This window comes from Centropristis striata, chromosome 2, assembly GCF_030273125.1.
Source record: "Centropristis striata isolate RG_2023a ecotype Rhode Island chromosome 2, C.striata_1.0, whole genome shotgun sequence".
NCBI classification, from domain to species: domain Eukaryota; kingdom Metazoa; phylum Chordata; class Actinopteri; order Perciformes; family Serranidae; genus Centropristis; species Centropristis striata.
Genome location: NC_081518.1, coordinates 31,068,836 through 31,082,470, shown reverse-complemented (window position 1 = coordinate 31,082,470; position 13,635 = coordinate 31,068,836). Strand labels below are relative to the sequence as shown.

General features: G+C 42.7%; 1 protein-coding gene across 1 annotated transcript in view; it reads left to right on the top strand.

The window, feature by feature from the left end:
- ccdc102a (coiled-coil domain containing 102A) overlaps window positions 1-13,635 on the top strand; it is a 73,219-nt gene that overhangs the window by 25,815 nt on the left and 33,769 nt on the right. Inside the window, exons 2-3 of the mRNA XM_059346117.1 lie at window positions 7,358-7,825; window positions 8,158-8,559. Coding sequence (XP_059202100.1) covers window positions 7,463-7,825; window positions 8,158-8,559 — 765 coding nt within the window. The 5' untranslated portion in view covers window positions 7,358-7,462. The remainder of the gene's footprint in view (window positions 1-7,357; window positions 7,826-8,157; window positions 8,560-13,635) is intronic.

The following is a 13,635-nucleotide window of genomic DNA, read 5'->3' as shown; positions in this document are numbered from 1 at the left end:
AACAGGAAATACTGCTGCCACTAGAGTTGCCGCTGGGAAAGTCTCAGGCCACGCCCTTTCAAATGGCCGCTCACTCGGCATGTCTCCATTACAAAAAAAGGCAGCAGAGGGATCAACGAGACTCTTGAGGTGATGTATGGTTTTTGATCACTGCATAATCGCTTAGCGACAGTTTCGACAGCATGCACAACGACTCTGGCCGCCGTCGCTAACTGTGCACAGCGTCCGCCGCTTATTGTACACAAACGGGCATGCTAACTGTACACAAAGTGTCCGCCCCGATTGTAAATTAAACAACATCGTTAACTGTGCACAGAGCGTTTGGTGCTTGTTGTAAAGAAACAGATTGCTAAGTGAACACATACACTTACATACATACTGTACTGTTACAGAGCTAACTGAGCTAGCTAGCCTATTAGCACTATGCTACTGTGCACCTCGTTCCGCGACGCCGGAGTGAACAATGAAAGGGCAGAATATCACACCTTTACAGGATCGCTATGAGCGCCCTAAGGCGAAAAGCGGGACCACACTGTGAAAGGGGCTCACATTCTGCTTAGTGTTCTATCTAATCACCAACCAGGCTTTTTCAGGGGAGAAAAATGGCCCTGCTCTCTGACAGGGCCAAAAAACGGTTGGACAAACGGCCGCTAGGGCTGGCTCACATTCAAATTAGGGGCGTTTTGGCGAGGGAGAACTGCCGCATTCCGGGTATACGACCGGCTATACCTTGTAGGTAAAAACCACAGCTTCTACATGCTCACATCTAGAAAACCTATTGTACAGAATAATTACCCTTGTATAGTGGACTACTGATGTATTCATGTTTGCCCTATTTTTCCACACACATGCTGGTATTACTTGCTGGAATTGCTGCACCAGCATCTTTGTGAACATGAAGAGACACATGCTGGAACAGCAACATGGTGGGGGAAAAAGAAGACCGACACTTTTAAATTTTTTGTTCAGTTCAAGTTCAGTGTAGGCTGTACAGCATACCACACAAACACACACACCCAGAGAATTGTTCGGCTAGAGTGGTGAAAACAGGGAGTTCCAGTACAAGTTAGTGCAGGCTAACAATGAATGACACATTCCTACATGAATATATACCAATATTCTAACACTCTCCCACTCCTCTCCTCCCTTCATCTCCTGGCTCAGGAACTGACTGTAAATCTGTTTGTGTAAGTCTCTTTCACAACATCTCTCTGTCTCTGTCCTTCTCTCTCTCTCTCTCTCTATCTCTCTCTCTCTCTCTCTCTCTCTCTCTCTCTCTCTTTCTATCGCTCTCCCTCTCTCTCTCATTTGTCTGGCTCCAACATGACTACTTGTGTTATCAAAATGTGGGATTGGTTTGAATTAAATCATTAAAGTCATACCAGTAAATGGTTCGGTGCCATTAATGCATGCAGGGAGTCAGCAGGACGTAGGACTCTATTGCACGTACTCTTTGGATCAAATACATGGATGTGTGAATTTCAGCACCTGGTTTACAACTGTTTTAACTTTTTATAACTGTACCATTTTGGAACAAGGCATCCAACTCTCTTAACACATCCAAGATGTAAACAATGTTATTGACAGACAATGCTGTTAGTTTCCTAAGATAAGCTGGAGAACTTCTGCCTTTTATAGTTATTTTATGGAACTATGACCCAGGAACCAAAACTGTGGTCCAAAGTTCCTAAAAAGACTACCAGGAAAATTGATCTCCAATCCTATTTGAGGATGGCCACCTATTTGAAATCACAGACCTGTTGTGCTATGTTTCCTCAGGTCTGAGAAGCCCAGGTTGATATGCTTGTGCTATGTCAGAACATTGTTAAAATAAACTACAGTTTTGGGGGCCCAGTTTTATTCAACATGGCTGGGCATTTGCACTACCCTAATAACAGAAGAACAATGTAAACAATGTGACCCTTTGAGTTTATTACATTAATAGATTTACATTATCAACAACAATGTCACACTATATTCTTGTAACGCAACCAGATATGTATTGTAGTAGTCTCTGTATATGTGATTAGTGTGGCTTGTTTCATATTTTAGCTCTATTCCAGGCTTTCAGCTGTCTCACCTCTCTGACTTTCATTTCCAACTGAATTGAAAAATGCAGTGAATAGTAAGAGGATAGCTTTGTTTGTGTGTGTGTGTGTGTGTGTGTGTGTGTGTGTGTGTGTGTGAAAGAGAGAGTTGCTGTTACTTCCTCTTTCAGCCTGTGGCCTCATTGAAATGAATGAGCGTTTCAGCATTTTTTCACACAGTGTAAATGTCAGTCTGAACATGGCCAATGTTGAGACTTTTGTGCATGGCCACTCATGGAAGCACATACTGTATAATACTGTGTATGGATGCTGCATGACTCTCCTCTCAGGGCAGGGTGGTGATCGGAGAGCAAGGCTTGTGTCCCTCACTGCAGCGTTAGACCGACATGATAAGCAGCTCACGGCTGCTCGTTAGTTCCACCACTGATTTAATCCTCTTGAAATATTCATGACTCTTCCACAGAGTCTGCTTGTTGCCCTACCTGACAGTCTGTTCTCCCTGTCCTGTGGCTGAGAAAGCCTCAGCGCTTTATAACCATGAGCTGCCATTATTAATGACTGATGTTAAATTCAGGCTGAAGCATTTTTATAGTACACTTCATAGCAATAATATTGTGATATGATAGGCATGAAGTTGTCTGAAATTTCAAATGTCTCCTCATTTCACAGACTCATCCAGGACATCCCATTGTCATGGTGGTGTGTCCCTGTCTGCATGGGGAGAAAAACGTCTCATTTGGTTTTATCACCAGAGGAGAATCACATGGTCCATTTGTCCTGGCCAGCACCAAGTCGTGAACAATTGTTGGTTATTGCACACTTGTTGAGGAACCAAATGATTTTTCAGATGGATTGCTCTAACTTCCTCGCCTTTATGTCGAAACTTTATTATGACATTGTTTCTGGGCTATATACAGACTCATATCGGCATGTAATTGATTAGATCATCAATTTGGTTGGTTAAATATTCTTTCAGCTATCAACATCTTCTTCTGTTAGCAGTCTTGTCTGTCATCAGTACTTTAACAGTAATGAACACCCTCAAATCACTTCCTTCCACAGTCTTTCTTTCTTTGTTTTTAAGTACATGATACTAAACACATGATATTTTTGCCTCAGACTGGGTACTGTCTCAAAACCTAATTTAAGAGCTTCTACATGGTGTGAGACAGGGTTTACAGTATCTTCATTGTACATTTTTCACAACTGCTCCTGCTCTCATACCAGTATCACTAAAGCTTGACATTTACACTTTAGACCCAGAAAACCAAGACTTCAGCTTAATTTTACACATCAAAAAAGCTGACTTTAAAATGCCACACTACAGGATTTGCGGTTCTTCCGACATGTGGCTCTACTATGCTAATATGCTAAGAATCAGCCTTTTGCTTTGATTTGGTACTAATCTGTATTCCATGTTGTAGTTATTTTACAAATTAGCAGTTGTTACTTTGATTTGGTTTGTCTTAGAGTTGTTAAAATGTTTTAAATGACAGTTCTTTGCTTTTTGCTGTTTTTTTCTTTGTTGTTGTTTATTGTATGATGGTTGCAGTTGAAGTCAAAGTGTTACCTCAACAACTTTCCAGTTAGTGTCGTAGGAGCCACTCAAGATTAACATTTCTGTCCAATGCTGAATATGAAGTGCATTATGTTTAAATATGTTGCAAAAACAATTTTCACGCTGAGATTGAAAGACATAAATAGACAAAGAGAGAAGAATTGAATGCTTTCTCAATAAATCTGCTCCTAAAGTTCTCATGAACTGCAAATCTTACTTTCTCAAAATAAAGCATTGTTTGCTTTGAAGCAATGTGTGTGTGTGTCCCAGGAGCATGTGCGAGAGAAAGTGCTCTTTATTTAATTGTTACAAGTGTTCTGCCTGACCTTCTGTGACCACTGCCTTGGACTTCATTGCAGCCGAAGGCAAATACATCAGGTTTCCTTTTTTCTCTGCTGTGATGGAGTCCCTCCTATCACAGTGTCATAGTGTCCCCCATCACACTAATGTCACTAAACCTATTCTCTCCTGCGTTCCCTTACTTTGACCCAGATTTGGGGTTTTTCATGCTGTGGTTTGGTTTTATGTGTGTGGGTGTGAGTGTGTGTGTACTGCTGCCAGCTACTGTCCTGATGTTTGACTGGAAGATGAACTAGAGGATGAGATTTGGAACTAGAGAAGCTGAATTGGTCACAGTCAGATTTTGGCTTTTCATAAGGATTTTGAAATGCAGTGTTTTGGTGGTTGAGATTATATAAAATCCAGAGAAGCTTTTCTCCTTTTGTTGCTCTTTGATTACTTTGCTGTTCAGGAAAAAAAATATGTGATTCATCTGTTGCCAGTGTTCTGTGGCTCTGACTGTTAATCTCTTTTTTGTTTATTTCTCGATCAAATATTGCTTTTATTATTGTTGCTTTGGGTGATGCAAACAGGGAGCAAAATGTTGTGTTGGAGTTTATAAGGCTCCAAGAACAGCAGCAGGCTTTGAAGCCAATTTGACATAGTAGCCAAACCATGGAATTTCTACTGCCGGGTCGATCACATGATACTATGGGTTCCAAAAATACTTTTCCTCATGGATTTACGGACTTCCTATGAATGAGGTTGACACAAGTGGCATGGCTGGGAACCGGGGCTAAAGGAAACACACCAGGGGTCTGTTCCAAGTAGCGGGTTATCTGAAAACTCTGAGTTTGTTAACCCTGACATGAAGGAAACTCTGGGTTTTCCGTTCCAGAAAGGGAGGTAACGTCAGCTCTGGCTGGGTTGCCGCAGTAACTGACTCTGAGAACCTAACCTGCTCGCCATCAGGTTTTCTTCAACAACCTCTCAGTTTCCCTCTGTCTCCGCCCTCTTTAAGACACAGACACGCTGTTTCCTTTCCTCATTGATTCAAAGCATGCACTGAAACACATTAATCAGCAGGTATGTCAGAATCACAATCCTGTTTGTATATTAGTTTGTTACTCAAGGACTATGTAAGGTTAACACTTTTATGCACATGTCATGTCTTTGAACCCTCCACCCTGACTCGAGCCATTTTCACACTCCTCAAATTAATACGCCACCAAAAAAACCCCTCATCTTTCCCTTGTCCTAACTCTTGCTGAACCTAATGATCCTTGAAGCAGTTCACTGCTTTCGTTGGGTGTCCCTTTCTCTTTTCCTGTTGATAAGGAGCTGAGTTTATTCGCACATCTGAACAGTGTGCTTGGTACCCTGATATTTGCAGGGTAAATATGCAGCAGTTCAGCAACCGCCAATTTTACGGGTGGCTTAAGTCACACCAGTGTTCCTAATTGTGGCGCTAATGCTAACAGAACAAACGAGGAGCACCACGTGGCAGTTCCTTTCAGGGAGTCCCCAAAACAGTTTGGTCCGAAAATGCATTAAGAGTCATTACCGCCAACAACTGGACTGATGATACACACTGGACTGTGGTTAATTGTAGGAAAACTATATTCAGTAAAGTATGTTTATGCAGCTTTGTTTGTTTGATCCAGTTGAAGAAAATGTCACTAATTCACATTTTCTTTAATGCAACATTTCAAAATTTTGCTTCACACAGAAACACAGCTATTGTTTACTTGCCTACTTAGTGGTGCCTGAATGTTTACTTGGACAGACCCAGTAGATGCCACCTTTAAAGCTCCATCATGTTGGTGTGGAGGCAAAATCAGCTAACAGAAAGGAGGCAATATATATATATATATATATATATATATATATATATATATATATAAAATCAGTGATCACTGATATCCTATCAGTGGTTTTAGCCTCCACTAAGCCCCCAGCTGCTAATGCTCCTGCTTCATTTCCTCTCCTTTTCTTCTGGTTCCCTGCGAGTTGTTCCCAAAGCTCCAGAACTCCTCTGGAACTTCCTCTGCTTCCACTGGAGGGAAGAGGGGGGAGGAAGAGGGGGGAGGCAGCAGGGGGAGGCGAACAGGAAGAAGTTGAGCTTTTCTTGGCCCAGAGAGTTTGAGGCCAACTTCACCACAGCCAGAGATGGTATTTTTCTCAATCCAAACCTGGCAGTGACAGTGGAGATAAGATCAAAGTTCTCCCGCAGATCCCTGAGGAGAAGTTTCGTTGTTACACCACAAATGTGTTTTATTAGGACACACCAAAGAAAAATACAAACAGAAACTATATATCTTGCAAATGTTTATGGGAACACTAGAAAGTACTAAAAAGAAATATGTGAATGAAAAGTTATATAATCTCCATGTTGGTGAAATATAATAAAATACAAGTGAAGATAAACATGCACATATGTTCATTTATGTTAAGATAAAGGTGCATATAAAGGAATTGAATACATGGTGTATTGTGCATAAATGGTAAAAAAAAAAAAAAAAAAGGTCACCCATTGATGTGGTGAGTGTGTAATACATTCAAAGCCTCCAGGTTGTTCTTGTTTTGCTTGATAAAAATTTTAATAATTAATCAATAAACAAAATAAATGGTAGCTCTGATTAGAGCTTCACAACCATTGGAGTAGGTCTGTGCCTGTTTGAGCCAGATGGTGTTTTTTCAGAATGTTTACACCAGTAAGTAGAGTGGAGTGTAAAATTCAAGTCAACATTGTGATGTAAGAGGTTTTAATTATCAATTAAATAATCGTTCAGCACAACAAGTAATGTAAAAACATATAGTGATGAAACCACTAAATAGTGTGGGCTATCCATGAGTAAGAATCATTTTATCTCTGAGAGCAGATTTATGTGTTGCACTTAGTCTCAGTAGGTTTAAACAATCACAAGTCTGCAGTTGGTAGGAGAGCAGTGCACAGAAAATGATTTACACAATAGCCTCTGAGGATTTAGGAGGAGATTCTTGCAAGTGATGTTGCACAAAATTAGCTTCAAGTCAAAGGGATTGTGTTGGAATCTGGGACGGTTGAGAGAGAGAGACTGAGTGGTGAAAGTGGCCTGCTGAGTTTCTTTCCTTCAGAGTCAACTGTCTGTCTTCTCATGGCCATTTGTTTTTAGTTTTACATAGAGCTGCTTCCCATTAAGCAGTAGTTGTTTCAGTCTCAGTCCTGTACCAGCTGTCCAGCCTCTCTTTGGATTGATTCAGTTCAGCAAGAGGGATTTTCTTCCCTAGAGGCGGCATAGTGTGTCTGTCAATGATTTGCTTGGACTGTTTCCGTGTTCCAAACTTAAATTCTTCACTTTTTAACCAACGTTGAGTTGTTTTATCCTCAAAATCGGCACATTTTCAAGGCACATGAGGGAAACAGATGTATAACTGATTTCCTTTGATAGATGAGTGACATTTCTTCCTGTTGCTGTGCTTCTGTCTCCAGGCTCATCAGTCACTGAAAAGGATGGTGCTCTCCTGAATCACCCCACTCACACCCCCCCACTCCCTCCATCCTCCTCAGCGTCCTTGTCCACACCACCGCCTCATCATGAACCACACCCCGAGTCCCCACCTGTCCGAGAGCGGCAAGTCGGCCGGAGGCGGCCTGCTGTGCAGCCTGGGTCTGGGGTCCGACAGGGGCATCCGCTCCCCGGACAGCCTCACACATACCCCCAGCCCCACAGGAGGAACCCCCAGCTCCAGCCCCCCGCTGCTGCTGTCACCCGGGCTGGGAGGCTTTGGGCTGGGATCCCTGGGGGCCATGGGCGAGGGAGCCGGGGCCGACTGGGAGAGCAGGGAGGAGCTGAGGCTCAGGGAGCTGGAGGAGGCTCGTGCCAGAGCGGCTCAGATGGAGAAGACCATGAGGTGGTGGTCAGACTGCACCGCCAACTGGAGAGAGAAGTGGAGCAAGGTGGGTTTGTGGTGACTTGATATCAAATTGATCTGCCTTGTTAGACATGTAGTGTTGGTTTGTTAGGCATCACAAGATTAAAACAAGAATTTTAAATAAAATTTAATCTGTTGTATTGAAGGGTGACACATGGGACATCAGTGGCTTGGCAAAACAATATGAAAATCCATTATGAAGAAAACAACAACATCTTCTCCTCACTTTTTAAAGGCAACATAAGAAAAAAATGGTTTTCCTCATAGCAACTAAAGCACAGCACTTAAGAGATTGGAGAAAAATGGTGGTCTGAGTTAGTTACTAAAAACACTTGACACTGTCTATCTTTTCCCCAGGTTCGCGCAGAGCGTAACCGTGCACGTGATGAGGTTCGTCAGCTGAGGCAGCGGCTGGATACCCTCACCAAGGAGCTGACCAGTGTCCGACGAGAGCGTCAGGAACTGGCTTCAGAGAATGAGGCGATGCGGCAGGAGACGCTGCGTCTCCGTGGCGACCACACTCCTGACGCTCCTCCTCCGTCCGCTACTTCTCCATCTTCTTCTCCTGCACACCCTCGTGGTGCTTCCTCCTCCTCCTCTCCATCTATACCTCCCTCTTCTCCTGCCTCGTCCATCTCCTCCTCTCAGGTCCACACTGACAGCCAGGCGGACAGGGTGGGAGAGGGACCTCCAGGGTCTCCAGAGCCAGAACCAGTGAGGGATGTGGACTTGGAAAGACAAAAGATGAGTCAACAAAAGGTGAGTCTGCAGTGTACATTTAGGTTACAGTACATTTTCATTTGATCAGCTGGTGTCATTGTGGTGAAATGTTTTTTGTTTATACAGCTATTGCATCAAAATTACATCAGTCAGCCTGCACGGTATAGAAGATGGAAAATGTCACTGCTTTAGATATTGTTTGTGTTCTCGCATTCATTCATTCTCCTTAAGTGCCTATCCGCACTCGGGTTATGGGGGGCTGGAGCCAATCCCAGCTGACATTGGGTGAGAGGCGGGGTACACCCTGGACAGGTCTCCAGACTATCATAGAGACAGACACTATGGCTGCGTTCAGACTGCAGGCGAATCTGATTCAAATCAGATTCCTACTCAAATCCGATTTTTAGGGCTGACTGTCCACACTGTTTTTAGCAAGTGTCCAAATCGGATATGGCTCTGTTCAGACTGGGCCACATTATTGACTGATCTGACAGGTTGCTGTAGTAACGGCGTCAGATCGTCTGACGTCATATAATTGCGACAGTGACAAGAACAACAACAACAAACATGATGGAGGCAGGTCACCTCAGTATATTGGCCTTATCACTGTCCAGTAGAGGTGCAGAACATCTCAGACGCACCAGGGGAGAAACCGGACGGATGTACGCCCATATGAGTCAGGCGCGGCTGCCGGTGGACACCTCGTCTCCGCGCTGCCCGTGCTACGCGTAGAGTGACGTCACGGGCAGTCAAAACCGACACCGAGTGTTTGGAGCAGTTCAGACTGAGACGCATCTGTCCAAATGCGATCTGAAACTACCTCCCGAAGGTGGTTTCGATCCGGTTTGCAAAAATCGGATTTCATGTGATTTGTGACTGTTCAGACTTCAAAAGAGCCATCCAGTTCCAATCTGGATGGGCTTAAAATCGGATTTTGGCTGGCAGTCTGAATGAGGCCATAGAGACAGACAACCATTCACAATCTCATCCACTTCTACGGGCAATTTAGAGTCACCACACAGAAGAGCGGCAAGCCGGATTCAAGCCCTCTTGCTGTGAGGCGGCAGTGGTTACCACTACACCACCGTGTAGCCCTGAGTAAACTCGTATGTTATGGGAAGACAGTGGTATTGATGATTTGTCACCAAAGTGGCATGTACAGGTGCATGGGCAGCTAATTAACTTGACCTCAAACAGCACTGCACTTCTCCCTGCTGAGCGTTTGTTTGGTGGCTTGTTCAACAGGCTCAGGTTCAGGACAAAGTGTGTTTGTATTAGTAAGTCAGATAAGGAGGAGACTTTAGTAGAAAAGCTTATGTGGGTTTTGAGTCTGTGGCTGTTGTCTTGTGTAGCAGGCTGCTTTTTGTATGTCAGTCCAATCGAATGCTAATGTGAATGTTTTATGCAAATATTATATTAGTTGTATGGAAACAAGCTCTCTATCATTGTAGACAGAGAACAAAGAGTATTGCAGAAATTAATTCAAAACTAGTGGGCTCCCTCGGCAGACATTTCTAATTGTCTATATTCATTGTTTGTTTTATTTTTATTTTTATACAGTATAAGTATAAAAAAACCTATATAAATATATATAAAAAACGGGAAAAGGTTAAAGGCATCTCTTCTCTTCTCTCTTCTCACCTTTTTGTTAAACATAATGATTAATCAAAACTATTTACAAATTAATCAATAATGAAATAGTTGCTGCTCTAGATCCTATCAATAGCAGCTTCAGCTGCCTTTTTACAGTTTTCTTATAATGTTTAATGTGCTGATGTAAATTAGCATGGGGGTTGTGTTCTGTGCTGCTGACTTGCTTGATATCAGTGTGCTCATGTCCTCTGCTGCTTCCTGGACACTGTCACCTGAGCCTCAGTGAATGTAGACCAGACTGGCTGCTGGGTCTCTAACCCTGTTAGATCGCTCACCAAGAGTGTGTGCTGGGGAGGGGTGTCCTATTTAAGAGATACTAGCAATGTGGGTACCAAGGTACGCACACACACACACTTTCTCATCATGCTTGCGTATCCCTGAGGGCTCAGTGATGCTGCAGTACTTCTTCTCTGTCAGGCTGTTCTGTGCACACCATCCTGGACCTAAACCATATCTGGTTCTCTAGATACACACAGACCTGACATACTGCTTCATCCTTTTTTATACTGACACACAAGACATTAATGAGAACTCCAAATTGTATGGGATGTTAGCATTAAGCACCATCAGGGGTCATATTTTTCAAATGATGTGTGGACATTTTATACTGGAAATACAGAGAGCTGAAGTGAAACAGAGACTTCTGGAACTCTGACTACTGAGAGTCCAACCCTACAGCATAACCTCAGTCGCTATGTGGTTCACTCATAGACTGTATATGGGTTCACTGTATTTGTCTATGTGGTGCATTTAAAAAAAAAAGAAAGAAAAAAAGCAATGTATATCCTTGTTAATGTTTTTTTTTAGCATTAAGAAAACCTGGGACCATTGTGAGTTTAACATCAGCAGCTTTACCTATAAGAGGGGTCACCATACCCTCAAATTAGTCTTTTACTTTCAACAGCTGGGCTCTTTGGTCAGGTGTTAATCGTTTGGGAACATGATATTTTTGATAATTGCTTTTTTAAGCGTCACTGCCATCGGCAAGGGCTTGATTACACTCGGGACAAAGGGGACATTGTCCCCTTACTTTATTTTCAAATTCCCACTTTTGTTCGACCCACTTACAGTCTCATTGCACTCACGGCAGTACACCTCACATCTGATGCCTGGTAGCGCTCACTAGAGGTAGACACTGCTCAGGGCAGGAAAAAAAACTATGGTTCCCTTCACTAAATGTTTTTTTGTTTGTAGAAAAATATATTCTCAGCCATAAAAAGGCATTCTAGTATGCAGCCTTGTCAAAAAGGTAGCACTGTCTATACATCTCTACTCTGTAGGTACACCAGTCTTTTATTAAGCCGTATTAGGAATGATCTTTTCTTACAATAGATGAGGGAGTGCCATTTCCCACAAACAATGAGGCAGATTTAATCCAATTAACAACTGACTTTCAGCAACAACAGAAAAAGCAGCCTAGGGTTCAAAGGGTTATGTTGTATCTTTAGCCACTTTTCAGCAAAACTACCGGTTGATGGCAGTGTCGGGATGTAATTTGCTCCATCACTTTGATCCAGAATGAAATAGCTCAACAACTAATGGGTGGATTTTGATGAAATTTTGTTCAGTGAATGAATCCTGTCTTATACAAACAAATACCTGCCACAGTACTGAACCGCCTCAGCTGTACTTTGTATTTAGTGCTAATTAGATGTAAGCATGCAAACACTTAACAAAAATGATAAGCATAGTAAACATCATACAAACTAAACATCAGCATTTTGTCAGGGCAAGCTCGTTAGCATGCTCACATTAGCATTCAGCTCAAATCGCAGTTGTTCTGAAGTCCAGCCTCACAGGGCTGCTAGCGTGGCTCTTGTAGACTCTCAGGGTCAGATCTACTGCGTCAGTGCCTTTCAGGTACAGATGTCATCATTTGGGCAGGTGCAGCAAGTTCCCCTCCTCTCCTCATTGCATGTGCATTTAAGGGAGGTTAATGCAAACAATAGTAGGAGACATGTTAAATTGTGTATTCTGCTGGATTTACAGAGGTCACGCTTTTTGCGACTGGCAGTTTAGTTTGTAAAAAATGTCCCGCTCTGAAAAGCAGGTGTAAACAGAGCAGATGGAATTTGCCAGCGCATTGTATTTTTAGTGAGGAAAGAAAACATGGATTGAATATAGACTGACCAAATAAGCGTTTATAATTGAACACAATATCTGATTCCTCTAATGCAAAGAATAGTAGAAGAACATTGATGTTTGTGCTTGCCAGACTGGACGTTGAACTTGGACTGCAACCAAATGTTTCTTTGTTTTGTTAAGACATTTGGGTGTGCTTTTGGCTGGTGTCTGTTCTCTGCATCTTTGATGTGTGTTTTTATCGCGTTATTTCCTTTTCATTTCCCATGAATGGGTTTATGGCCTCCTAGGGCTGGGCAATATGGCCAAAATCTTCTATCCCAATATTGGTCAGTTCATATCTTCACAACCATATATCTCAATATTTATGGTTACATCACCCAGACCTGTTGCCTCAATGTTTTCTCAAGTGGAGTTGGACTCTGGCCAAAGTAAGTGTTTTGTACTTAAGATCTGTTATTGTTATTATTTCTCCGCTGAGCTTGGTGATCCTACAGTGAACTGATCAGCTGTCCTTCACACACAGCCTTTGTCCTGAAGGTCCAGCACCAGGATCAGGAGCTGACTGCACAATGAGCAGCTGTCTTTTAATAAATCAGGTGCTGAATACGAATATTGCATATTGAAAATCAAAGCACACATTTTCAAAAATTGGCACATTTTTTTCAGTAAATCTGGCGCTCAGCCTTGTTCTGCAACACCTTTACTAGTCCCATTTTCACATCTGTTGTCAGAAAAGAGATAGCCTAGCTAAAGATGTTCTGGAATGTTTTTCTTTAAGGAATGGAACTCTATTGTCATTGCGTTAGAAATGATTGCCACAGTGATTGTAGTGGTCAGCAGGAGTTGCAGTCATACTAACAGTAGCATTCTGTTGTCCCATCTGATAATATGCCTTTGACCTCCAGTGCTTTCCACTTACTCTGGACCTTACTGGGCTCCCAGTGTGTGTCTATTGTGTCTATACTTGGCAGCTGCATACTTATACTATAAAATACTACACACACACACACGGACACATGGACACACACACACACAGACACACACAGACACACACACACACACACACACAGACACAGACACAGACACGCAGATACACTCACACATACATGGGTGCTATAACCTCATAATAAAGGTTTCTGTGTTAAAGCAGCACTGCATAAAGATTACTGTCACTGCCTATCAGACTTGACCTTCAGCTTGCTCAGACAGGGTTCCCATGGTAACACACACACAAACACACATACACACACACACACACACACACACACACACACACACACACACACACACACACACACACACACACACACACACACACACACAAACACACACACACACACACACAAATACACATTGAGGCCGTAGCGTTGGCAATGT